Below are 25,934 nucleotides of genomic sequence, written 5' to 3'. Positions count from 1 at the left end.
TCAAACCTACCAGCGGCAAGTAAGAATAAAATAAAATAATATAATTTAAATTTAATTAATTAATAAAAATTTGTCCTAATTTAGTATGTGCTGTTGATAAAAATAATTTTAAAAAATGAAATTTTTATTTTATTTTATTTTTCTTTAGTTGCAGTTTAAAGATATCCGATTTAAGAAATATTTTAGATATCAGTTTCATGATATCTTTCTGTTCTCAAAAAACGACGCATTGGTTAACATTCTGACATTATATGTTATCTTTTAAAAGTCTCTTTATGTTATTTTTTTTCAGAAACAGGATATCTTTTAGAGATCTTTTTGACAACATATTGTTCACGTCATTCCATGACGTCAAAATACGGTACATTTCATGACGTCAGGAATTTGTGACATTCGACCGTCATTTTAACGTCATAAGGGCGTCATTTCGTGATGTCAAGAATAGTCAGTAAATGACCATTTTGGGACGTCAAAATGACGTGAGCTTGCTACCTGGTTTGTTTTTAAAAATAAATTTAATTTTTGTGATTTTAATGTTAAATTAATTTTAAATTATTTTTGTAGTTTATAATATAAATTATAATTGAATATAACATGCATTTATTCAAAATGTTCGTATTTTATTTTTATTTCCTCACAATTTTTAAATAAATCATATTGGTACGACAAAGAAAACCTAATATAGTTTAAGAAATACCGTGGTACATTTTAACTAACTAATAGCCAAAATTGTACCATTTATAGAAGTTTTAAAAAAGAGGTATCCACAGTAGTATTGTTAAACAAAAAATTTCCAAAAAATATAGAATATCAAAATATGAAACGAAACAAATCAAAAATAAATCTCGATTAGTTGTTGACCCGTTTTATTAAATTTTTACAATTTATTTAAAAAAATTTGAAAACTAGTCCAATATAGGCAACTTTATCCTGTTTAACCGATATTCATGAAACTTATAAGTGGGCTTTGTATAATGCTTTTCGATTTTGGAGCCAAAAATTTAAAATCAAAATAGCGGACCCAATATGACCGCCGTGAAACGATCCAAAAATGCAAATATTGTTCAAAATCTATGAAAATCATATTACAAGAGAATTTTCTTTATAAGGCGCTCTTTTCAATTCTGTAGACAAAAATACAAAAATTAAGATAGTGAATCAAATATGGCTAATTTTATTGAAATTAATAAATTTTTAATAAAATTTTTGCGAAATGGTTAAAATTCAACCAAATGTTACCGAATTATCATTAAAATGTTATCAAAATTTGATGAAAGCTTTAGTAAAATTTTTTCACCAGTATTGAATTAAATCTTTCTTATTTCGTTTTCACTTACCAGCGTTCGCGAATATTCGTCTGATTTCATGTGCGAGTAACTCGGCGCGATTGTGTGAAAGTGCTGCGACAGTAATCTTTGTGGTAATTTTGATATCCATTTGCGACAATTCGTCAATTCCGTTATAGGGAAGTGTAACTCGGGGCACTGTTGTAGTGTGCCACCAGAGAGGTACGCCGATCCCTAATAACAATACTGCGAACGACAAGCTCGCGTATACTCTGTATTTCTCTGCAAAAAAGATGACGTAATACTTTAAAATTATGTAAAGTGCAGTTACGTAATAATAGACGAGAAGGTGGTAACATGGCCATTTATATTTTATTTAATAACTTCGTTAATAATCAATGTTTTGAATTGAAATTTTACGATTATATTCATCAAAGTGTTGTTCATTAGATTTTCAGTTCAAAGATATGAAATATTTATTATATTATATATTATTTATAAGTATGTAACGATACTGCATAATGGGCCAAAGAGAAATAGGGAGGGTAATATGGCCATCACAAAAATAAATGTAAAAAAATTGGTTTTGTTTAAAAAGGTCACAGTATTTTGTTAGAAACACATATATTTATATAAATTATTATATCCAAAAGGTGATTTTTATTTACATTTAATGGAAGTTAAATAAAAATAACTTTAAATCTAAAGAACCTTATTCATTTAAAGAATTTTAAAAAATTAACAATTTTAAATTAAGCTTTTAATCGATTTATCAAGAAATTTTGTTAATATGGAGATCTCGAAAGTGACCATATTACTAGCAAACTTAGATGACCATTGACAACATCCTATCATCGTTTAATTTTGTATAGCTCAAAATATATACAGCCGAATAGAGTTAAATAATAAGAAAGTACTCAAGTGTACATACATTTGAGTGATAATGCGGTTAAGTTTAAAAAAGATGAGGAAGTATGTGTAATTAAATGTTAAAATGTACCTTAAAAAATTTTCGAAATTCTTAGAAGTAAAAATGCCTTATAACAAATGTTGATTGTTGTGTTTTGTCATATTAGCATCATTATATAACAGTAGGCTACTAAAGCTTTTAAAGATGTGAATAAAAAAATATTGTCTTATGTAGATTTTTATTTTCTAGATATATTAAAATTTTTTAAAATTTATAAAACTTGAGGAAAATTTTAAAAATCAAGCAAGAACATGACATTTACATATATATATATATATATATATATATATATATATACAGGGTGTTACAAAAGCATCGGATTTGCTTAGCACCATGCGATAGAGAATGAAAATCCAAGAAGAAATATCTAATACTATTTTTCGATGCAGTAAATAGTTTCACCTTAATTCATCATTGTAATAAGTCAATAAGCGCGGAGGTACAAGAGAAAGTCAGTGACGGAGAATGTGTGACGTTAACCCTTTGTTATTAAAAATTAAAAAATGCTTCTAATGCTAATAATTATCGATAAAATTCTTTGGAAGGCTATAAAAATTTTCAATAGAACTGTCGGTTACCGAGAAATATTTCCATTTTGACGGAACTTCGAAAATTTTCGAATTTGTATCTTCAACTAAAGAAATTTTTTATTCCGCAGCTTACAGCTTCGAGTGCTAATAATTATCGATAAAATTCTTCAGGCGAAATTCTTCTTTTGCAACACCCTGTATATATATATATATATATAAACAGGACTCCGCACATTTTATAGGTATAAAATTGAGCCCGGTCAAATTGACTACGGTCAAAAAGACCGTAGAAGGATAAATATGGGTTGGGCTGCTCCATTCGAATTTGGTCCTTATTAGGGGAGTAAATTGTTATCATTATAGAACTAATTTATCCCAAGTATCAACTTAAAAAACATTTTTTTTACAAAAGTTATAAACAATTTTTTAAAAATAAGAAAATTAAATTTTCTCAAAATTAATACGATAAACAGGTCAATATATCGAGCCAAGACAAATTTTCCTAATACAATATAATTTATTAAATAAACATTATATAATTATAAACGCGACTACAAAACAACTGTGTTAAGAAATGTTAAATTTTGAAACGTTTCGACTATACTTACAATTAGTCCTCTGCTTCTGACTATCGAACGTTACACTTGTCTTTAACGCTTTGTCGAATACTCTGTGTGTTTGTTGCTCGTTTTAATATTGCGTTTTAATATCTGGGATCAACATATATAATTATATATATATATATATATATATATATATATATAAGTTTATAGTTTTTACAGTACGCATATCAGTTTATGTTATTCATAACACGTATTCTATCGTTTTTGATCTTTTAGATTTATCGACAAGATTTATTGACTATCTATTCTGTTTTTTTAACATCAAAACCGACTTGCGGAAGAATTTTATTATTTTTCATTTTATTATTAATTTAATTGTATTATTTATTGGTTCACGTTTTTATTTGTTATGACACATTTTGATACAATATGCGTTGTTTTACAGTTGTTCAATGGTCATCATTTTTTAATTGTTTAATTATATTTTCGTTTGCGTTATTTCATTCATGTTTAAGTTCACACATATTAGTAATTTATTATGACTGAAGGGGACTAAGTGTAGTCGAAACGTTCGAAATTTAACATTTTTTAACACAGCTGTTTTATATTTCGCGTTTATAATTATATATTTATTTAATAAATTGTATTAGGAAAATTTGTTTTGGCTCGATATATTGACCTATTTATCGTATTATTTTTGCTTAGCATTAACGAGCTCTTTATACTTGTTTGTTTTGTTGTTTCTCAAAATTGGCTTAACCGATTAATGGCTAAAATATATGTTACATAGGGCATTAAGGCAGTTAAAAAAAAGGGATTTAATTCCGCTAATGAAAAGGCAAAGAAAAAATTATTTTCCGACAATTTTTTTCGCATTTTTTTCTAATATACTTACATCCTAAGTTACAACATATATCTTTGGGGGAATGATCAAAAGGGTATTTCTTAATTTAAAAAATTAACATTTTTGTAAACTCTAAAATGCGATTCCACGACAGTTAACTCAATTTTTAACTTATTACTCAATAAAGTGAGCATAAGATGAATAAATGCAATACCTTTATTCAATTATAAGCACATTTCTTTACAAATCAGGTTTATCCAAGTTAAAATCTCCGTGACACTTCCTCGGTCCACAATGCTTTCGCGGCGATGCAAGAGAGGGAACGCGCGCAATATAACGCGCGACTATTATACCACGCGCGCCCACGAGTTCCACCATCCATTGCGAGGTGGCCGCGAGATGACCCTCGCGCTTGAATGTAAAATTCCCCTATGCGGGAATATAAAGGACTCACCATGAGGAAGAAAACAGAGAAAGTAGAAATTCTCTTATCTTGGAAATAGCCGAAAGAAGGTTTTTTTTTCTTTTCAGTAATTAGTTTCAAGAGAGTCGTGAATGCTTCCCAGTAAACACAAAAACATTGATACCTACAACGTCATTATAACATTACCTACTAACATAGTAACGTTTCCAAGTATGTAGTTTTTAACGTTGTATATAACGTTATTATGAATAAACTTTGACTTCAATTTGCAAGTTTAGTCATGTTGAAATAACATTTGCAAAGTCATTATAAATAATATTGCATTTATTTTCTTTTAACATTGCAAAAATATTAAAACAACATAAGTTGTAAAAATGTTAAAATAACATAATTAAATGTAAGAAAACAATTAAATTTACGTTTCTCAACAAACACGGTTATTACACCATAGTCGCATTTGACATTGCTTAACTTCCGCGATCAGAAAAACGGTCACCCATCTAACTGTGAATCACCGTCAACGGTGGTTTACTTCGAAGACCGTATGCTACCTAACATTTCGTGATAATCCATGAACACCTAATGCTTATGAATACATATTTGTTATAGATCAGTTTAATAGATGTCAGAAAAATAAAACATGCAGTTAAATAATATTTTTATAAGTAAATACAAACTTACAGTTTTTTTTACTGATATGTATATATGTAAAATAACACGCAAAATAACTTAACAAAATATATGTTTTTCTCTGTTCTTTTATAAAGCTAAAATTATGTCATTATAAAATATTAATAGAAATCAGTAACTTAAGTTATTATTTTTTTGAAAACTTCTACAGAAAAAATATTTATATCAAGCAATAAATAAATTAATGTAATTTTAGTACATTAAATGGGACTCTCCCGATTGCGCACATAAGCGATTGGACACAGTAGTATTTCTCGATTGGACACGGACTCGATTGGACACAGACCCGATTGAACACGGACCCGATTGGACACGAACCCGATTGCACATGGACACGATTGCGCACCGACCCGTTTGCACACGGACCCGATTGCACACGATACGATCCGCATTGCAGATAGCGCGCGCGCGCGTGTGTGTGTGTGTGTGTGTGTGTGTGTGTGTGTGCACAAAGCACTTTCTGCACATGGGGACTATAAAATATATATAAGAATGAAAAATATTATAACAAATATTTTGTACGTATTTTTATGTCTGAGTTTGCCAATTATAAAAAAATTATGATAAATATTTATGAAAATATTAAAAATAAATATTTATGCTATTATAATCCAAAAATATATAAAACATTTCAACTTTATATACCATAAATATTTTTCAGTACATTTTAAAAATATATTTTATTATTCTTTTTATCTATTGTTAATAATAATTTTTGTATTATTTCTAAATAATTTATGAAAAACGATTATATAACTTTTAAAAAACGTTTTTTAAAAATAAATTCGTAAAATATTGTAAAAAATTATGCTAAATTTTCTGTGTTACCTAGGTTGTTTTTGCATTATTCTGCAATGCCGAATCGTATCGTGTGCAATCGGGTCTGTGTGCAAACGGGTCGATGCGTAATCGGGTCCGTGTCCAATCGGGTCCGTGTCTAATCGGGTCTATGTCCAATCGAGAAATACTACTATGTCCAATCGCTTATGTGCGCAATCGGGCCTCACTCGTTTTTTGTACACATGTTTCATGATTCCTCGCATTCCGCCAGGAAGACCTTCGACGCCGGCGGTGTGACAAACAAATTTACGATTTGCATTGTCCTATGACGCCTGTCGCATTATTTGGTTTTATTTATTGATGTTTGGACGGATCGGGGGGCACCACCCGAATCCGCTGCGTGACATACGCTTAGGGTCCGTAGACCTGCGTAACGTCTTAATCGTATCAGTATGCGTGCACGACTTCGCTTCCGAATAGTTTGGTCCGTAATGCGCTTTCTTAATATCAGCAAAAAATTAGGATGCTTACAAAAAAGTTCGGTGACACTCTCTTATTATTTTGATTTTAGATAACAAAGATAGGACTAGTTAAAGAAAGAATAATAAAGACATGATAAAGAATAGAGAATAATAACTAATAATTAACTAAACTCAAACTATAATGTACATTAAACGATATTAGTATGGGCCATGGATGGGTAAGGGATGGGGAAGATTTCAATGATTACTGCCCTTACGAAAAAAACACCCAAGATTTTGATGTTTACACCTAACTTTGAGTGTTTACACTCCATTTTTGGTATTAACGCCTAAATTTTTAGTGTTAACACCGACATTTAAGTATCGACACTCAAAGTTTCGGTGTCGATACCCTCTTTTTTGTGTCAACACAAAAAATTGAAGTGTCGACACCAAAAGTTGAGTGTCGACACCAAAACAGTGGGTGTCGACACTAAAATTCCAGTGTCGATGTCGAAACTTTAGGTGTCGACACTCGAGTTTCAGTTTTGGTTGATGACACCCAATTATAAAACAAAAGATAAAAATTATAAAATGCAAAGTTAAAACTTTGACTTACTGGCTTAGTTTACATCGTCAAAACCTTAGTACGCGTATTAAGTTTGGTGCGCACCAAAGCCTTAGTACGGGCGCGTTTACATCGAATGTACTAAGCATGTACTGTGAAAAATATAATACAAATTTAATTCATGTTGATGTCTCCTACTAAGACATTTTCACACCAGTTTTTAGATTTTAGCACTGAGGTTATGCTCAATTGCTAAATTCTCTCTAAAATGCGTTTTATGCGTTTACATCGACATTTATATCAGTTGGTACGCGTATCAGTTTAGTACGATACTCCTACTTGATACGCTCGTACCAAATTGATCCGGCAGCGTTTACATCGTGCGTACTAAATATTTAGTACGAATTTGATACGAATATGGTACCTGATACGCGTATCAAATGCACGATGTAAACTAAGCCATTATGAGGCCACATTATACATATACCTAATTTTGAATTTTATATATATGTATAAATATACAGATTTATATATATGTATATATGTATTTAAAATTCAAAGTTATATTATGTAGTTATATATGTAAGGTTATGGAAGAAGATAAATTTAACAATGAAATTAATAAGTCAATAAATTAATGCTATTTATTTTTAATGTTTTGCAAAATTTAATTGCTTTTATAAAAAATAGTATAATTGCGTCAGTTTATAACATATAGGTATATGTAGACAATAACAAGTACCCATATCGATGAGTCAAATTGGCGTAGCAGATAGAGTACAAGGTTCGTATAACCAATAAGAGAGTGTCATGCTAAGGTCCCGGGTTCAAAACCCACCAGCGGCAAGTAAAAATAAAATAAAATAATTTAAATTTAATTAATTAATAAAAATTTGTCCTAAATTTAATATGTACTGTTGATAAAAATAATTTTTTTTAATAAAATTTTTATTTTATTTTTTTTATGTCTAGTTGCTTGTCAATTTCTACTCGGTTCAGTGTTATTGTGGGTGTGAACGCCATTTGGGTATCCAAAATTACGCTATTATATTTTGGTGTTTTTTTGAAGGGGGTGTTATTTAGGGTGTTTTTTTCGTAAAGGACCGTTAGTTTTTAGTTTTCCGTTACGTCCGTCTAACTTACTATAACCACCAGTATTTTTTAAATTTTTTCTGTGTTTGTTTTTTCTGTCTTTTGTTGGTAGGAACATGTTATGTTTTAATTTGTTTCTGTCATCTGTATTTAGACGAGTGAGTCCCAGATGCGCACAGTAATAAACGGACACAGCAAGCTGAGTGAAACGGACACAGTAACAAACGGACACAGACCAAATGCGCACAGAGCGAAACGGACACAGTGCGAAACGGACACAGTAACAAACGGACACAGTGCGAAACGGACACAGACCAAATGCGCACACTGCACATGCGCACAGACCAAATGCATACACGGAAAGTCGCAAACCCATGTGATGCAGTGAATGCTTTGCACGCACACACACACACATGGGGGGGTGCAAGGGGGGCCTTCGGCCCCCCTCTCGCACCCACCCCGTCCAAGTCGCTAACCTATGTGGACTTTACTCTGCTTGCAATGTACATGGATTGCATTTGGTCCGTGCGCACGTGCAGTGTGCGCATGTGCAGTGTGCGCATTTGGTCCGTGTGCATTTGGTCCGTGCGCATTTGGTCTGTGTCCGTTTGTTACTGTGTCCGTTTCGCACTGTGTCCGTTTCGCTCTGTGCGCATTTGGTCTGTGTCCGTTTGTTACTGTGTCCGTTTGTTACTGTGTCCGTTTATTACTGTGTCCGTTTGGTCTGTGTCCGTTTGTTACTGTGTCCGCTTCACTTAGCCTGCTGTGTCCGTTTATTACTGTGCGTATCTGGGACGCTCCCATTTAGACAGTCTTTAATTGGTGAGTATAATTTTTTTTTATTTCTTGTGTCTCTTTATGTGGTATATTGTTGGTATATTATTTAAGTCTTGAATGTATCCTTTTTCGTCTAGGTAAATGAATGCTTCTGGAGGGACGAAGCCGTTTATAAGTGTCTTTTCTTAATACATAGGATTTCGGTGTAACGCTCCAAATATTAGGTTATTTTGGTTTATATTAGATGCGTTTGCGTAATGGTCTCTTATCAATTTTATTACGAAGTTGTCAATTCTTCTTATGTCAGATTTATCGTACAAACTTTTATTGCTATAATTATATTTATAGTTCGACTCTGGTATGAAATACATATTTAGGCATGAGCGGAGGCATCTTCTTTCAAATGTTCTTATTTTTTCCATTTGTGATGCGCGGATGTTGAACCAAATGGAGCATCCATATGTGATAATGGTCTGATTAGGAGTTGGTAACAAATAACTTTCATTTTACTGTTCAGATGTTTTCAGAGAAACAATCTTTGTGTGCAAAGAATCCATTTTTTGCTTTTATTAATTGCGTTTCTATATGTTTATTGTATTTGAATTTTTCGTCTAAGTCTATTCCTAGGTATTTTACACTGTTCTTATGTGGAATATAAGTGTCGCTATTCTTATTCTCTTTTATTTTAAAATCTCGGTAGTCTATTCTGATATTCCTGTTTGCGTACTCAAGGTTCGATCGAAAAAAAATGGTTTCGCATTTTAGAGTATTTATGCTTAATTTCCATGAGTGATAATAAGATTATATTCTTTCAAAGCTATCCTGCAGTTTCTCTTGTATTTTAGTCGGCTACTTATCTTCGTGGTATATTATAAGATCATCTGCAAATGCAATAGAGTGGACGGGGTACTCCGCCTTTGGGTTGAATAATTCAAGTAGATCGCTTGTATATCTGTTGAATAGTATCGGTGAATTTATTGTTTCTTGTTGGAGTCTGTTTTTCAAGTAGTAAACTTTCGAAGACGTTTCTCCTAATGCCGTTACAAATAATCTTTCTGTTGTCATGCTATCTATAATTTCTATAAGATGCTGTGGAAATTCATTTCGAATCAGTTTAAAAATCCGTCCGTTGTGCCACACTAAATTAAAAACCTTTTCTAGATCTATTAGACAGGCTCCTACACATTTATTTTTATTTAATGCCCAGCAAATGTCCGATGTTAATTTGTTTACTACATGTATAGTTGAATGTTTTTGTCTAAATCCAAATTGATTCTCTGGTAAAATTTTGCGTGCTTTACAAGTTTTTGTTATTGCGTCATTTATTACCATTTCGTAGACTTTTCCAATGTTTGATAGGAGACTGATAGGTCTGTAATTTAATGGGTTTGTGTCATCTTTATCCTTGTTGAGTATTGGGATGACTTTAGCTTTTTTCCACCTTGTGGGGGAATATTTTGTAATTTAGTAAATTGTTAAACAGTATGGTATATGCTTCTATAATGTTTAGTGGAAGGTGCTTCAGTACTATATTTGGTATTTCGTTAAATCCGGCTGACTTTTTATTGTTTAGTTTTTTGAATTTTTTAGCTAAGGAAATGGAATCTATGAAGTAGTCCTCTAAGCTTCGTTTCGGATTTATTGCAGTATTGCTTTCTGTGAGGTTTATTATCGTACTATTGGCTATTGTTCCATGATTCATATTCCTTTTATGTTAACTTACTTTTTTATTTACGAATTCTGTGAACTTTGGCTTCCCTATTCTTTTCTTGTTATTGATATGTGCAAAAAAAGCCCCTATTGTGTTTAATTTTTCTTCTATTTGTATTATTAGGTGTACAACTTTGCTTCCGCCGTTTTTTTTTTCGAAATTCGAGGCTTTATTGTAAAAAACTGGTTATACATTTACGATTCAAAGTATTGTCCATCGCTGGGCACTACTTTCTCCCATCTTTCACCATTTGAATCCCGCGTAAAAAAAACGGGTTATCTTATGAGACGATCCACGAATCAATCCAATTTTTCATTTCTTCATAAGAACAAAAGTACTGGTCAGCCAGGCCATGTGTCATTGATCGAAACAAGTGATGGTCAAAGGGAGCAATGTCCGGAGAATACGGCGGGTGGGATAGGATTTTCCATTTCAACGTTTCAAGTATGTTTTGACGGGCTTTGCGACATGGGGTCGAGCATTGTCATGCTGCAAAATCACTTTATCGTGTCTATCGTTGTATTGCGGCCGTTTGTTTTTTAGTGCTCGGCTCAAACGCATCAATTGCTTTCGATACCGATCGCCTGTGATTGTTTCAGTCGGTTTTAGTAGCTCTTTTATGAGCTACTACGCCGACTTGATCCCACCAAGGGACCGTAGCCGGACTTCGACGTCAAAATCATCGTTCTTGAAGCTTTGAAACCACTTTGGGCACGTTCTTTCACTAATAGCAGCCTCACCATTTGTACGTATTTGAGAGCATTCGATGAGCCTCAGCCGCAGATTTTTTCATATTAAAGCAAAAAATTAAAACTTCCCGCAAATAACGAGAATTTGGCTCGTAAGCTGACATTTTCAATCAAGAATAACTTTATGATGCAAACACAAATCGACTAATATTTCGATGGCGTTATGTATATAAATGCCTAAATTTATTGTATGATGTCTACAATCTATTCATTTCGACCATCACTTACCGCTACAGCCATCTATTTAAAAACGGCGGAAGCAAAGTTGTACACTTAATATATATTCGTTATTTTGTTCATCCTTTACTATGTTTGTGTTCGTTATCTAATATGCGTTTAAAATGTGTTTATCTTCGGCCTTTACTTTTAGAGATGCTACCTCGGCTTTGTTCTTCTTTCTGAATATTGCATCTACTTTTGGAAACATATCTGCTGCGTTGTTGTGTGGAATGTTTTTTATTTTTTCCGACCAATATTAATTTATAGATTTTTTGAATTCGTTTTGAACTGCTTTTTCACGTGGGCCAGCAAGTCTCTTGGAATTTTTATTGTCTGTTTATCTTCTTTCGGCTATCTCCTCTGGTTTCTGTGTAGCTACGTCAGTATACGGTTTTTTAATTTTTGTAAATTATTTATGTTACTTGTGATATACAAGTCGAATGCATTTTTGTGTTTTATTTTTGGTATTTTATCTTTCATGATTGCTTTTATTATTCTGTCTAATTCTTCTAAGTTTTCCTCTCTTGTTAGATTTTTATTTTGTGTAATTTCTTTCGTGTAATTATTATTTAGTGTTTCTGTAAATTTGAGCCAGTTTGTCTTTCGGAAGTTGAATTTCGGTGTTTCCATGTGTGTTTCGATGTGTATCGCGGTGTTAATGTCTAATGTAATTGCTATTGTCGCATTGTGGTCGCTGTCGTATGGTATGATCGGGACTTTAAATGTTTCTATCGTGTTTTTGAAGTCAATTTTGGCGTCTGCAATGATTAGGCGTCTAAATATGAATGTCCCTGCGGGTAGGACGGGTATTGTGTGCAGTATAGATTTGCTTTAAACGGTATTTTTTTTTTTTGTTAACCATTTATCTAATGATATTCCTCTCGGGTTATTGTTTAAGTTTTGCCATTTTGTGTGTTTTGCATTTCGATTTCCGACTATTATATAAAAGTTATTTTCGTGATTTAATTTTAACTGCTTGTTGTATAGGTTATTCATATCCGGTATGAATTTTTTGGGGGCTCCACAAGTTGCATAAGCCGCTATTATGTAGAGATTGTTGTTGTCTCTTATTCTTATTTTTATTGTTGTATTCTCTAAGAGCGGGTTTTTGTTTTTGTTATTTATATTAACTTTTTGATAAGATATAGTCTTTTTTATTTTTTATTTAGTCTCTGACAATGTTATAATCTTCAAATCTCATTATATGTTCTTTTCTTAATTTTGTTTCTGAAATGCATAAGATGTCTGGTTTATGTTTTTTCATTAAGTTGAATAGTGATAGTCTTTTTTGGTTTGTGGCCATTGAGTTTACATTTACTGATTTGATCTTCAGTTTATTTATGTTTTTATTTTGATTTTGTACACTAGCCATTTTGCGGAATAATATTATCTATTAAATTTAGTATGTAGTTTGTTTCTGTATTTTCTATTATTTTATTTAAGTTATTTAGATGCTCCTGCTGTTTCTGTAGTGTTGTCATTATTTGATTCTAGAATTGTTTAAAGGTTTCGTGAATGTTTTTCAGGTCTTGTTCCGTCTGTACGTGTGCCGTCGTGTCGTCTGGGGCTTGTCTTATATGTTGAGTGGTGGGTTGCTTGAAATGAAATTTGTTTTTTATCGCTTCAGGAAATGTTACGTTATTTTTGATCGTGGTTGTAAGTCTTTGTGTCTTTTTTCCCTCTGTTCCTGTAGTATGCTTCTCCTCTCTTGCGCTTCCTTTTTTAATTCTAAAAGGATGGGGCATCCTCTGTATGACGCTGGGTGCCCTATTTTTTTACAATTAACGTAATATAGTTCTTCTTTATTTTCTTTGATATTTTCTTTGGCATCCGCGGGGATTTTGCAGCTACCCGGATCATGTTGTTCGCTTAACACAACGATATTTCAGGTTGCAGTTAGAGGCCGCATGGCCTAGGCGTTGGCATCTTTTGCATTGAATTATGTCTTTTCTTTTTAATTTTTCCTATCATATTATGTGGTGACATAATCTATTAATTTTTTGCAGCTTGTGTATTTGTCCGTGTATTTGACTCTAACTGCATTAGGAAAATCGGTAGCGTGATGTTTTCGGTAACAGACTTCTTCGTCGTAAAGTATGTGACTCTTATAAATTTTAAATTTCTAATGCTTGTAATTTATTTAATATTTTGGGGGGATTATATAAGCTATGCAAACTTTTTAATAATATCGATATTAATTTATCTTTTTTTGTGTAAAGATGTAAAAATATGTATTTGTTTTGGCTAATGTGTTTTTCATTTTGTAGAAGTCTGTTGTCAAAGATATCTGCAGAGAGTGTTTCGCGTTATTAATTCGCTTAATTGTAAATTTTACCTGACCTAGCTTACTTAAGACTAGTTTCTCGGTATTCCTTGGGCTTTGATATAGGATGTTTATGAGTGGGGGTATATCCTTTTCTTTCGGTTTATTGTTTTTCTATGTTTCTTGTTTTTGCTGCGTTTGGTCCTTGCTATTGTCCGTGGGGGATAACCCTTTATTTCCCTTGTTTGGTCTTCTGGTCTCTTTATCCACATTTCTTTGGTCTTCTGTTGTATTTTTCTTCCTCAGGTATTCGGTAAAACTTTCATTTTCCATTCCTTCTGCATCCATATCTGATTCATTAGTTTCTAGTGTCGCATATCTGTTATTAATTTTTACATTATATATTTTTTGATTATCTGTATATTGTATTAATTTATCTTCTGTGCTTCCGCTACTATCTGTTATGTTGTTTGATTGGTTTTTCTGGGTTGTCTCTTTGGATGCGATGTTATTTATTCTTTTTTTCTCGGGCGGGGAGGTATCCACCGCCTCCTGGATGTCTTGTGGTTTTCTCTTGTACCTAGCCATCTTGGTGATTAGTATTGGGATTAATTTTCTGTTGTTATTGTTTTTTCCGAGGACTCGACGTATTTTGTGTAATGCCGCGTCCGCTCGTTCTGGTCTCAGCTCTGTGAATCTTTTTATCAACCCATCTATATTAGTTACGGTTCACTGATTTTAATTCCGAGCTGGCTAATTGATCCAGATTTTCGGTCGTTGTCAGGCCCCTGAGGCCACTGGATGGCTTGTGTATTTTGATTATTGTATTTGCATATATCTGAATACTTTTTCTATTTTTCCTGCCATATATATTGATCGCTCAACAATGACTCAGGTATCGGGAAGAAAATTGTCCTGCGTCCGTATACAACAAGAACTGATGATGGATGTCTAAAATCGGACATACGATGGACGTCCATTTCATGTCCCTGGACGTGTGTAAAATGGACATAAAATAAACGTCCATAGAATGTCCTGTGCTGTCTGGATTATTAATTAAAGTCAGCATTCATAATCAATTCTTATTTCAAACTATAAATTCCTGCAATATTTCTGTGGACATTTGCGCTGTTTGATTTACTACTTACATTTTTTTTAAACAAAATTTTCATACACGTTTTTATCAAAATTCCAAAAAATTTACGATATTTGTCAAAAAGACAAAAGAATCAATTAATAATGAAGTAAAATGTTATAATTCAGATTTACCTATATCGTGTTTGAATATATCGAATTCTGTACTTAATACGGTTGCAGAAACAAAAAATAATTTTGTTGAATAAAATTATACGTGTTCTAAAAATTTATTGTGTAACAATGGCAATAAATTTGACAACTTGACATTAGAACCACATTTTGATATTAAAAACCGTGACGAATATAATGTTACGTCCAGGGTAACGAGATTTTTGGGTAGGATCGGGTGATTCCCTGGGTATCTTGAGACAACGAGGAAGGGCGTAACAAACCTTACTCCCGAAGGCACCCGCTCGAGGGAAGGTCAAGGTGCCTCAGGGGCGAACGCACTTCTTATGGCTAGAAATGTGGGTCAGTGTGCCGGTAGGCTCACTGTAACCCGATCTCCGAGCCGTGCGTCCGTTGGTCCCAATTTTGAGTCAGCAAATTCAATTGCTTTAACTCGGGATTGGACCCGATGCAGTCCTAATCAGGAATGAGGAGGGGTCGACTAATAAATAAATCAAGAGATTTATCTTGTAATCATTTTATTCTAATGTTGGCGGTTTCATACAGAGGGGAAGAAAAAAAAACTGAGGTTGATATTTACTATTGTGTTTAATTATGTATACTTAATACATTATTGAAAATACTAATACTTGCTATATACATATATTAGTGATAATGTTGATGCAATAGTTATAATAATAATAATGTGTGTATAACGATTACAATGGATTTAAACATACTAGTTTTCGGATTTTACAATAGTTATATATATATATATATATATATATATATATATATATATTTATCTATAACACAATGCCAGTAATGTATGTATAATTATATATATGTATATTAATACCAAATTTTTGGGGTGAATCGACGGGTGAAGAAGAAGTTAGAGGTTTCATATTATCTCTCGGATGATTACTGAGGAAGGGGGAAAGAAATTGTAAAAAAAATCTACTGGGACTGCGAAGGGATCATGGTAATGAGGGGTAAAGGTGAGGATAAAATCTGTGGGATCGAGTGCAGAAACTACATTAAATAAAACATCTGGGTCTATTGCTTCTAGGGTGAGGGTAAATTCGCGATAGTTTTGGAGAGAAAGATTTGATTTTACTGGGAATTGTTCTAATAATTCTATCAATGAATTTTGAGTACCATTATAATAATAATAGCGCGGCCTGGGTGGTACTCGCTCAAGTTCGTCGATAAATTCTATGGATGGTGCAGGGGAAGGTGGGGGTGAAATTTCCTCAGGTTCTGGGGAGGTGATCGGAGAGTATGAAGGAGAAGGGACTTGAAGAAAGGGGGACGGAGGTGAGGGAGGTAGTATGTTTCGCGGGGGTGAATTCGCTGATTGTATTCGGGGTTCGCGAGTTCCAGGGGCAGTATCCACGTTATGCGGGTGACCGGACCCCCTAGTAGTTGGCTCGGAACCCGTTAGCCGAGACGCCTGGTCGGACTCCCGAAGGTCTACCGCGGAATCCGCGTACCGGGGCCCTTGGCCGGACTCTCGAGCGGCTGGCTCGGAATCCGCGAACCGGGACACTCGGCCGGACTCCTGGATGGTGAGGTCGGGATCCGGTAGCCCGGACGCCTGGTCGGATTCTCGAATCGGGATCGGTGAACCGGTCTCGCCCCGGAACCGATGAACGCGATGTCTCGTTTAGTTTCTGCGCGAGAGCCCGTCTGATTGCCCTCCTCCGAGACCGTTTGTAATTCGACCGATTCCGATGAAAGAAATTTCTTTCCACTATAAGTTGTAATTATTTGTCTAGTAAAAAAAAAGGAAAAAAAACGAGACCCGAAAGAAATTTGAGTTTGAGGACTTACTACTTGTTGGGCTAGCAAGAACCTTGAGTGAGTAGGCGGGGTGGTCGGTTGGATCGCCAATTTCGAGGTGATCGGGTTCCCTGGCTGACTCGTCGGACCTCGAATGCGGTTCCACCGGATTTTCAGTGCTGAGACTGTCAATCTTGAGCACTATCACTCTTTCACTTGGACACTCAGCACGACGTTAATACTTTTGGTGGAGTCCGAAAGAACGAAAAACAGTGTTAGCAGAGCACGACAGCCACTGTGACGGCGACGAGAAAAGAACTGACTAATCGACAAGCGAAATAGTGGCAGAGACTATGACCGAACAGTAACTGAGACAGAAAAGCGTGTCTAACAGTATCAAGACAGGAACTTGCTGACTTTTCGGAGTGCAGGCTTATATAGCACTCTCCCCAAAAGGTAGAATTTGAGCGTGGGTGTTTCGGGGATGTTAATTGGCGGGAATGCGTGGGAACTAAATTTTAAGTTTTTATTGGATGGGTGGTTGTTTGGTCTTGGGGTGGTGTTCATTAGGCCTTTCGGCTATTGGTTCGTTGGTTCCCTCCGCTTAACTTTTTCAAATCTGATAGGTGAGGGGGAGGTTTTCATATATTCTTATCTTAAATAGGGAGAGGAAACTTTATGTTTCCCGGCCTGCGCATTTTCCCAGGGGTGACAGGCGCATCTGGTTTTGAAAAGAAAAATTTTATAGCCTTTTGACATTTCGAGGTGGTCTGGCTCTCTTTCGATATCACTTCGCCCGTAAAATAAAAGTGTTTTTACCCTTAAAACCAAATGTGCCCTTGCCCCTTTTCGAGTAATCTAACTTTCCATCTGGCACTTATCTGCGGTCGTAAAAGAATTCTATAAGTGCCCTTAGTCCGTTAAGGGTAAATATTTGAATTTTAACTTCACCGGGGCCTAATCCCTACCGGATTTTATGGGCTTTTAATGTCTTGGGTCCCTCTGATTATGGGAACCAGACGCCCTCGCGGTGCAGATATTTATTTAATTTTTCTTTCTCGCGACACTTGACCGCAGATAAGTCTCAGAATTCCGTTTGGTTTACTTATCTCTGAGAAAGGTCAGCGGGCAATAAAAGTGAAGTCCCCTGGACGTAACAATAACTTTAAATTATTAAATCTACAAATAGATATTGAAAATAATGTTGAAAATGATTATAGTATTTTGTCTGATATCATTGATTATTCTAATAAGAGTTAATCACAAGACATAAGAAAGTTAATTGTGGAAGATAATATTTCACATAATACTGCTCATAATATCTGCCTCTGGATAATACTGCACATAATATCTGTCTCTGGATGAATTTCCAAAAAGCAATAACATCTGATTTTTTAAACTGTGTATACTTACGTATTTTGTTTCATGGATTTTTTTACAATTTTCACCATAAAAATGAAATTTGCACCAACTTTCATTATCATTTTTATTAATCAAAGCGCCAAAATATGTAAGTATACACAGTTTCAGTAGAATTATAGGTCACCGCTTTTCGGAAGTATACCCTTGCCTATCAGTCTACATACCGAGAATCTCGGCTAGTCTCGTCAAGATTCTCGATTTTTTAACTTTATTATTTATTTTTAACAAATTTGTTTAGTTAAAGTTATATATATATGTAAATTATAAAATTCTGAGTAATTTCTAAATTTTATTCGATTAACAATATTTATACTAGATTTCCTTCAGCTACTTAAAATTATTTCTAATTATTTTTGTATTATTGTTTGTGTTATTACTTTATTTTATTATTTATTTCCGTATTATTATTAAGCAAAAGTATTAATAAACTATTTTTCTTACCTTTAATTATTCTATAAGCAATAGACTTATTTAGTGAAATACAGTTGCAATCGATAATTCATCTCTCATGGTAAAACGTTGATACAATCATTAAGATTCAGCCTGAATAATATTTGGCCAAGATTGACAAATTAATCTCAAAAATCAGCGAGAATTACAGAGCAATTTTATAGATCTCTAGATGATATTAGGGACTGTCTTGTTTCCACTAGTGATAAAATTTTGACCACGCAAATACATTTTTTCTTGTCCAATTTCAGAAAGGCTAAATTATATATTAAGCTATTTTTACTTGCCTGTTAAATAGATTATTTAATTGTTAGCTGTCCATCATCTTTTTTAAAAATTTTGTTGAAGATTTCTTTGTGACACGACATTAAATGTTTTTTTAATCCTGTCGTATTACTATCTTTCATCTTAATCAATTTTTTTTACTTGTTTCACGCTCACAAATTAAACATTTGCCAAATTTTTCTTTTTCTTCTACGATATATAAGAAATATTTGTTAAGAACATTTTGTTTCTTAACACCGGCACCTTCTATACCTTCCCCACATAGAAATTGGCATCCAGTGGATATCCAATGGACGTCCATTAAACCTCCACAGATCCATGAGACGTCTATATCCATGGTGGAAGTCAGATGGACGTCCATTAGATGTCTAGTAAACTTCTTTAGCTCCATTGGAGGTTTACCTCCATGGCGGAAGTTAAATAGACGTCCATTAAAGATCCAGTAAACTTCCATGGCTCCATTGGAGGTTTACCTCCATGGCGGAAGTTAAATAGACGTCCATTAGGGATCCAATAAACTTCCATGGCTCCATTGAAGGTTTACCTCCATGGCGGAAGTTAGATAGACGTCCATTAAAGATCCAGTAAACGTCCATAGCTTCATTGGATGTTTTCTTCCATGGTGGAAGTTAGATGGACGTCTATTAGAGATCCACTAAACTTCCATAGCTCTATGGAACATTATTTCCATGATGGAAGTTAGACAGGTATCCATTAAACTTCCATAGCTGTATGGAACATTTATTTTCATGGTAGAAGTTACCCAGACAACACGCTTGTCAAAATGAAAACTTTAAGAGAACTTTTTTAAGAAAACATTTAGATATCTTGGAAATGATGTCCAAATGGTAACATTTATCAGAGACGTCTACTAAGAGAGGTCTTTGAGATATTTCATGGAAAAGTTTGATTTAAGTTTCTTGAAAATGTTATCCTTATGATATCACAGCTAAATGATATCAGCTTAATATCTCATAAAAGATATCACAATACTGTCCGATTTTTGAACCGTCCATGCGTCGTAATTGATTCAAAAATCAGACAACACTATAACATCCTGAATGAGAGATCCATTTGATATTTAAAAAAATTATCATAAAGATAATGTTTCCAAAAATAACGGTTTGTCTACAATTACTGCGCACAAAAAAATGCACAAAATCTAAATTTATCATGTACTGAACAAAAACAGAATAATAAATGTACTATTCAATTTTTCTTAGAAGATGATCTATATAGTTAAAACCATCTAATTAACCATTTGAACGTTTCAAAGTATTAATGCTAAATAGATCGCAATTTTCATCAAATTATTAAGGTTATGGAAAAAGATAAATTTAACAATAAAATTAATAAGTAAATAAATTAATGCTATTTATTTTTAATATGTTTTGCAAAATTTAATTGCTTTTATAAAAAAAAATATAATTGCGTCAGTCTATAACATATAGGTATATGTAGACAATAACAAGTACCCATATCGATGAGTCCAATTGGCATAGCAGATAGAGTACAAGGTTTGTAATCCTAAGGTCCCGGGTTCAAAACCAGAGGCAAGTAAGAATAAAATAAAATAATATAATTTAAATTTAATTAATTAATAAAAATTTGTCCTAAATTTAGTATGTACTGTTGATAAAAATAATTTAAAAGAAATAAAATTTTTATTTTAAATTTTTATTTTGTCAATCATCTATCGAGGCTCCATGAAGCCTCTATTAATGATCCACACAACGTCTAATAGACTTCTTTGACGACCTCTAATGGAGGTCTAATGGACGTCCACAATGCGGAACTGTGGATTTCTAATGGCTCTATATTGGACGTCTAATGGACGTCCACTGGAAATTTAAACTTCCATGGCAGACGTCCATTAGACGTCTACTGGAGGTTTTATTTCTATGTGGGTCTGCACTCGTAGATGACTCTATTCTACTTTCTAAATTGGAATCTAAGATTGCGATATGCGTACGTGACATTTTCTGACCAAGGAGACTGATTGTAAACTGAGCTTTTTTACAAAAGACAGATTTTTAAAACAGATTTTTAAAACAAATGATCCGAGGAAAAATAGTCTCTCTATAGCCCGCGAAGCACGCGAGAAGGAAAACGTGTCACCTCTCCTCGACTCACCTATCCCCTCCGTATACTTCACTATATGCCGTCCATACGCCGAAGCTGAGGGGTGAGACGGGAAGAGGCGGCCGCGCGGAGAGATGGTACATCTCCTCGCGCGCCGAGGTCTGCTCTACTGGACGGAGAAGTCGTTCTCGAACATCAGTTGTTTTATCATTCATCTGTTCTACAGTAAAAATTCGCAACAAAACAGGTGCATAAAAACGGTCGAGACCAACGAGACTCTCGACTCGAGATCGAGACCGAGATCGAGACCGAGATTTGATCGGGCAAGACTGAGCCCGAGTCCGAGATTAAATTAGTCTCGTCGAGACGAGACCGAAACACTAAATATTAAGAAGAAAATATGACGAAGATAAAGACTTTGAATGACATCAACAAAATCATCTCAATCTCAATTTTTAATTTGATACGGACTGTAAAATTGTCTTAAAAATTTCCATATATATTATAAAAAGAAATGAGATACCTGACACTACAAAATGAGTAAAATCACGATAAAATTATCTTTTTTCTTAAAAAAAAAGTACAAAAAAACGCCAAGTATATATGCGCAAAAAACGCCCTGAAAAATGTATTCTTGTACAAAACAACTTAGATTTGACATTACAAAATGAAAGTATTAAGTTTTTCCTTTACAAAAGTAATGATATTAAAAAATGTACCTTTTTTGTATTTTTTTTTTATACGATGAATTTGGATATCAGGTAAGTTATCTGCCCATAAAAAATACATTGAAGAGAACGCGTGTATTCTCATAACATTTGGATACCCATCTTCTTCTGAGAAAAATATGACCGTTAAGAAAATTGAATAGTTCCATTAAAACTATTATGAGATTATCTTTTTCCTCCGGAAGCTTAAAGCAGCATATTGGAGTCGAAATATTCAATTTTCTTAACGGTCATATTTCTCTCAAAAGAGAATCGGTTTTACATCTATAATATGTGTGGGGTCCTTTGGATGATATACACAAAAATAAATCAACTTGAACAATGCAAAAAGTTGAATTATTTTTTAATTAATTAAAATGGAGAAATAGTAAGAGAAAATTGAAATATAAAAAATAAAAATAATAAAATACAAAAATTAAGAAATATAACATAAAAAACAAAAAATAGAACAAATGTTTTATCGCATTCTTGTTGTTTCGGGTTACAAGTTACGAGTTAATCGAAATAATTATTATTATAATTATTAATAAATTATTATAATTATTCGATAATTATCTGTAAAAGTAGAACAACAAATTAAGATAAATTCATTTACTTGTGAAGAATTCATCAATACGTCTCAAAAAATATAAATACAGTTAAATGTGTCACACAAAAAGATGATTTCAAGCTTTAAAATACACAATTTATACTACTTAATTTAATTGAAAAGATATTTATTTTTAACTTCTATTTATATCCAAAATTTTAACTCTTTAAATTAAAATTATTTAATTTTTAAACGTCCCGATTCTTTTTCATCTAGTGATCTAGATAGAAAAATCTCCGATTTTTTTAAATCAATATTCCGAAATTGAATGATCAAGAGTTGGTCACCCTACTCTTAACCTTCGAGATAAAATTGAACCAGTTCCAATTAGGTCGTCAGTATTCTACTGTGCGAGTATAACGAAACATCAGTTCAATGTTAAGTTCGGAGCCACGCGACGTGATTGTAAAATTATTTAAACACCACAGTCGTTTTTGAAAATCGATAAATTTCATGACAAGATCCGGTAAGTGTGTGTCAAAGAATCCGAAATTGCGTGAACAATATAATTACAACAATGTCAAATAACAATATCGAGTTATGTAACAGTGATTATAAACGTTGTTAATATTATACTTAAAAAACAAATTTTTTCCGCAGTTACAATTTTTTTAGAAAAAAAATGTAAATAATATATAGTAAGTTAAATTGAATTGTCATAAACATATTAGTAAGTTAAATTTTCTCTTAAAAAAAAATATAAACAAGCAATAAAGATAATAAAATGTCTATAATATACAATAAATACAATATCATGTTAAATTAAACGCATAAATTCGTAAAATTGATTAGTAATTATTACTTGATATCTTTTTCCGTTTAACTGCTTATATACATAATTATACTTAAGAATAATAGATGAACATTATTAATCGCCAACTGTTGACGAAAAAAGAATTTGTGAAATTACTGCGACATTCTATCAGAGTAAGATATTAATTTTTTAAATTAAATTAACTTAAAATTCGGAGCTTATAAAATTAATTTATTTATGTTAAAAACAGGGTTGGGAAGTAACGAGTTACTTGTAACAAAGTTACAGTTATAATTACTTTCCTTCGGTAACTATAACGTAACATCGTTACTTTTCTCCATCTGTAACTGTAACTTAACTTATTGTTGGTTACATTTTTTGGTAACTAATAACTATTTTGATAGTTACTTCAATAATTACTTTTTTGGGACTGTGCGCTTAAATTTTTAATCAATAATGGAAAAGGTCGAGTCTACACAAGAGAAATTATATCGATTCTTAAAATCGAATAATTGTAATATTAATATGCTAAATGATTACACTACAATTAAGAAACTTTTTATTAAATATAACATAAATATTCTGAGTTGTGCATTTGTGGAACGTATGTATAGCATCAGTGGTTCTATAATGATACCACAGAAGAAATCATCTTAATGATAATGTATTTGAATATCAAATTCTATTAAAAATTAATAAAAATTTTTTACGAAAATTTTACAATAGAGAGAAAATATATGGATCAATGTATGATAGTTAATGTAGCATTATATTTCATTAAATTCTGATAACAGTAACATATGATACACTTAATTCGCAGGCGACTTACTTAATTCATTGAAATAATTTAGTCTTTTATCTTCATAAAGTTCTCATTTAGTAATAAACACATAAAATAATAAAGTACATAATTAAGGACATAGTATACAATTAGTAAAGCATAAAATTGTAAGATTCTTTTATTTCTTATATTTAAAATAATGTACAATTATTTAAAAAAAAGCAACTGAAAAATAATGATTCGTTATTTCTTTAGTAACTGTAATTGTAACGAGTTATTTTTCAAAATAAGTGACTTGTAATTCTAACAAATTTCTTTTTCAATAAAAAAACTGTAACTAACTATTTTTACAAAGTAACTTTCCCAATCTTAATTAAAAGTTAAATGGCCAAAAAACTCAATTTTAATCAAAAGAGTTGTGACGTGACTTTGTCCGTCACCTCTCCACCTCGATGGCGTATATCTTTTTGTATTTTTGTGCGTCTTATCATGTCTTTCGATTTAATTACTTTTTGTTAAGTACTTTTGTTTAATGATTGCGAAATTGCGAACGAGATCCGGGTGAGAGGCCGAAGGAAATTTTTGTTGTAAATTAGAGAAGCTGTGAGGAGGGTATCGAGGAAGCGGCTATACGACGGTGTAAGTGAAATCCGGGACTGCGGATCGCCGGCTGAGTTCCGCTATCGGAGCCGTTCGGAGGCACAAGGTGCTGCGTTCAAGAAAGGGATCGAGGAATCGAAGGGCCGAAGTCTGGAGAATGCTCCGACTTCATTCAACGAAGAATTGGCGTACTGCAGGACGCATTCGGAGGCCCTGGTATATCCCGACATTCCGTAGCGGACAATGTTGCCGCGACCTGGCCAGCTGAGGGCAGATTTTACGCAAGGCGTAAGAAGGCAAGGTGGCAGCAGGAGACGACAAAGAGAAAGTCTTAGGAAAACGAGAGTAGCGCTAGATCGCTCAATATTCCGATCGTCGACGGATGAAGTTTCCCGAAAATTACGCGGGATGCGCAAGTACCGCCGCGAGGACTCAACGGGATCGCAGCCGGTCCCCCGAAAATCACTGTTCGGCGAGCCAGCGACACGAGAGGTGCAAACCCTGAAAATCCCGACTTATGTCTCTTGAGGCAAGCGGACGAGCGACCATCAACAGTCATTCTGTAAGGCCTCAACCCTGGCATATCTCGGTAGGTGAGATTGGTCCCGGTCATCCTCCCCCACGCCTAGGTATTGTGCCGTCTCTCCCTCACAGAGATCGAAGACATTAACGGAAGGAGAACAAAGATATTAAGTGTTCTTAGCCACGTGCGCGGCGAATCGGCCGGCTTCGAATCTCCTTGAGTATATTTTCTACGTATCGTAATTTTCGCGTCGTGAACGTATTGGTTTCCATTGAGTTTCGATATTTCGTGTACATTCGCACATTCGTGTGAAGAATTTCGTGAGCTTGTTCGAGTCCGCGATATTTTCCCCTGCCGCCGACAGTCACCTTGTATCGTGTATCGTAATAAAAAAATATTATCGAATAATATTGAGTGAGTCCCAGATGCGCACAGTAATAAACGGACACAGCAAGCTGAGTGAAACGGATACAGTAACAAACAGACACAGACCAAACGGACACAGTAATAAACGGACACAGTGCGAAACGGACACAGTAACAAACGGACACAGACCAAATGCGCACAGAGCGAAACGGACACAGTGCGAAACGGACACAGACCAAATGCGCACAGAGCGAAACGGACACAGTGCGAAACAGACACAGACCAAATGCGCACACTGCACATGCCCACAGACCAAATGCATACACGGAAAGTCGCAAACCCATGTGATGCAGTGAATGCTTTGCACGCACACACACACACACACGGGGGGTGCAAG

The 25,934-nt window shown here is 33.7% G+C and overlaps 2 protein-coding genes across 4 annotated transcripts in view; one reads left to right on the top strand and one right to left on the bottom strand.

The window, feature by feature from the left end:
• LOC105831067 (GPI transamidase component PIG-S) overlaps positions 1-25,934 on the bottom strand; it is a 293,030-nt gene that overhangs the window by 157,537 nt on the left and 109,559 nt on the right. For all 3 annotated transcript variants that reach the window (XM_036293075.1, XM_036293076.1, XM_036293077.1), the window contains exon 2: positions 1,338-1,568. In XM_036293075.1, the coding sequence (XP_036148968.1) occupies positions 1,338-1,568 (231 nt within the window). The remainder of the gene's footprint in view (positions 1-1,337; positions 1,569-25,934) is intronic.
• LOC105835494 (protein I'm not dead yet) overlaps positions 22,331-25,934 on the top strand; it is a 104,511-nt gene continuing 100,907 nt past the window's right edge. The window contains exon 1 of the mRNA XM_036293070.1: positions 22,331-22,979. The gene's annotated coding sequence lies outside the window, so the exon portion shown is untranslated. The remainder of the gene's footprint in view (positions 22,980-25,934) is intronic.

The sequence above is a fragment of the Monomorium pharaonis genome, chromosome 10, assembly GCF_013373865.1.
Source record: "Monomorium pharaonis isolate MP-MQ-018 chromosome 10, ASM1337386v2, whole genome shotgun sequence".
NCBI classification, from domain to species: domain Eukaryota; kingdom Metazoa; phylum Arthropoda; class Insecta; order Hymenoptera; family Formicidae; genus Monomorium; species Monomorium pharaonis.
The sequence above is the reverse complement of the archived record's forward strand: the minus strand, read 5'-3'. Positions and strand labels throughout refer to the sequence as shown.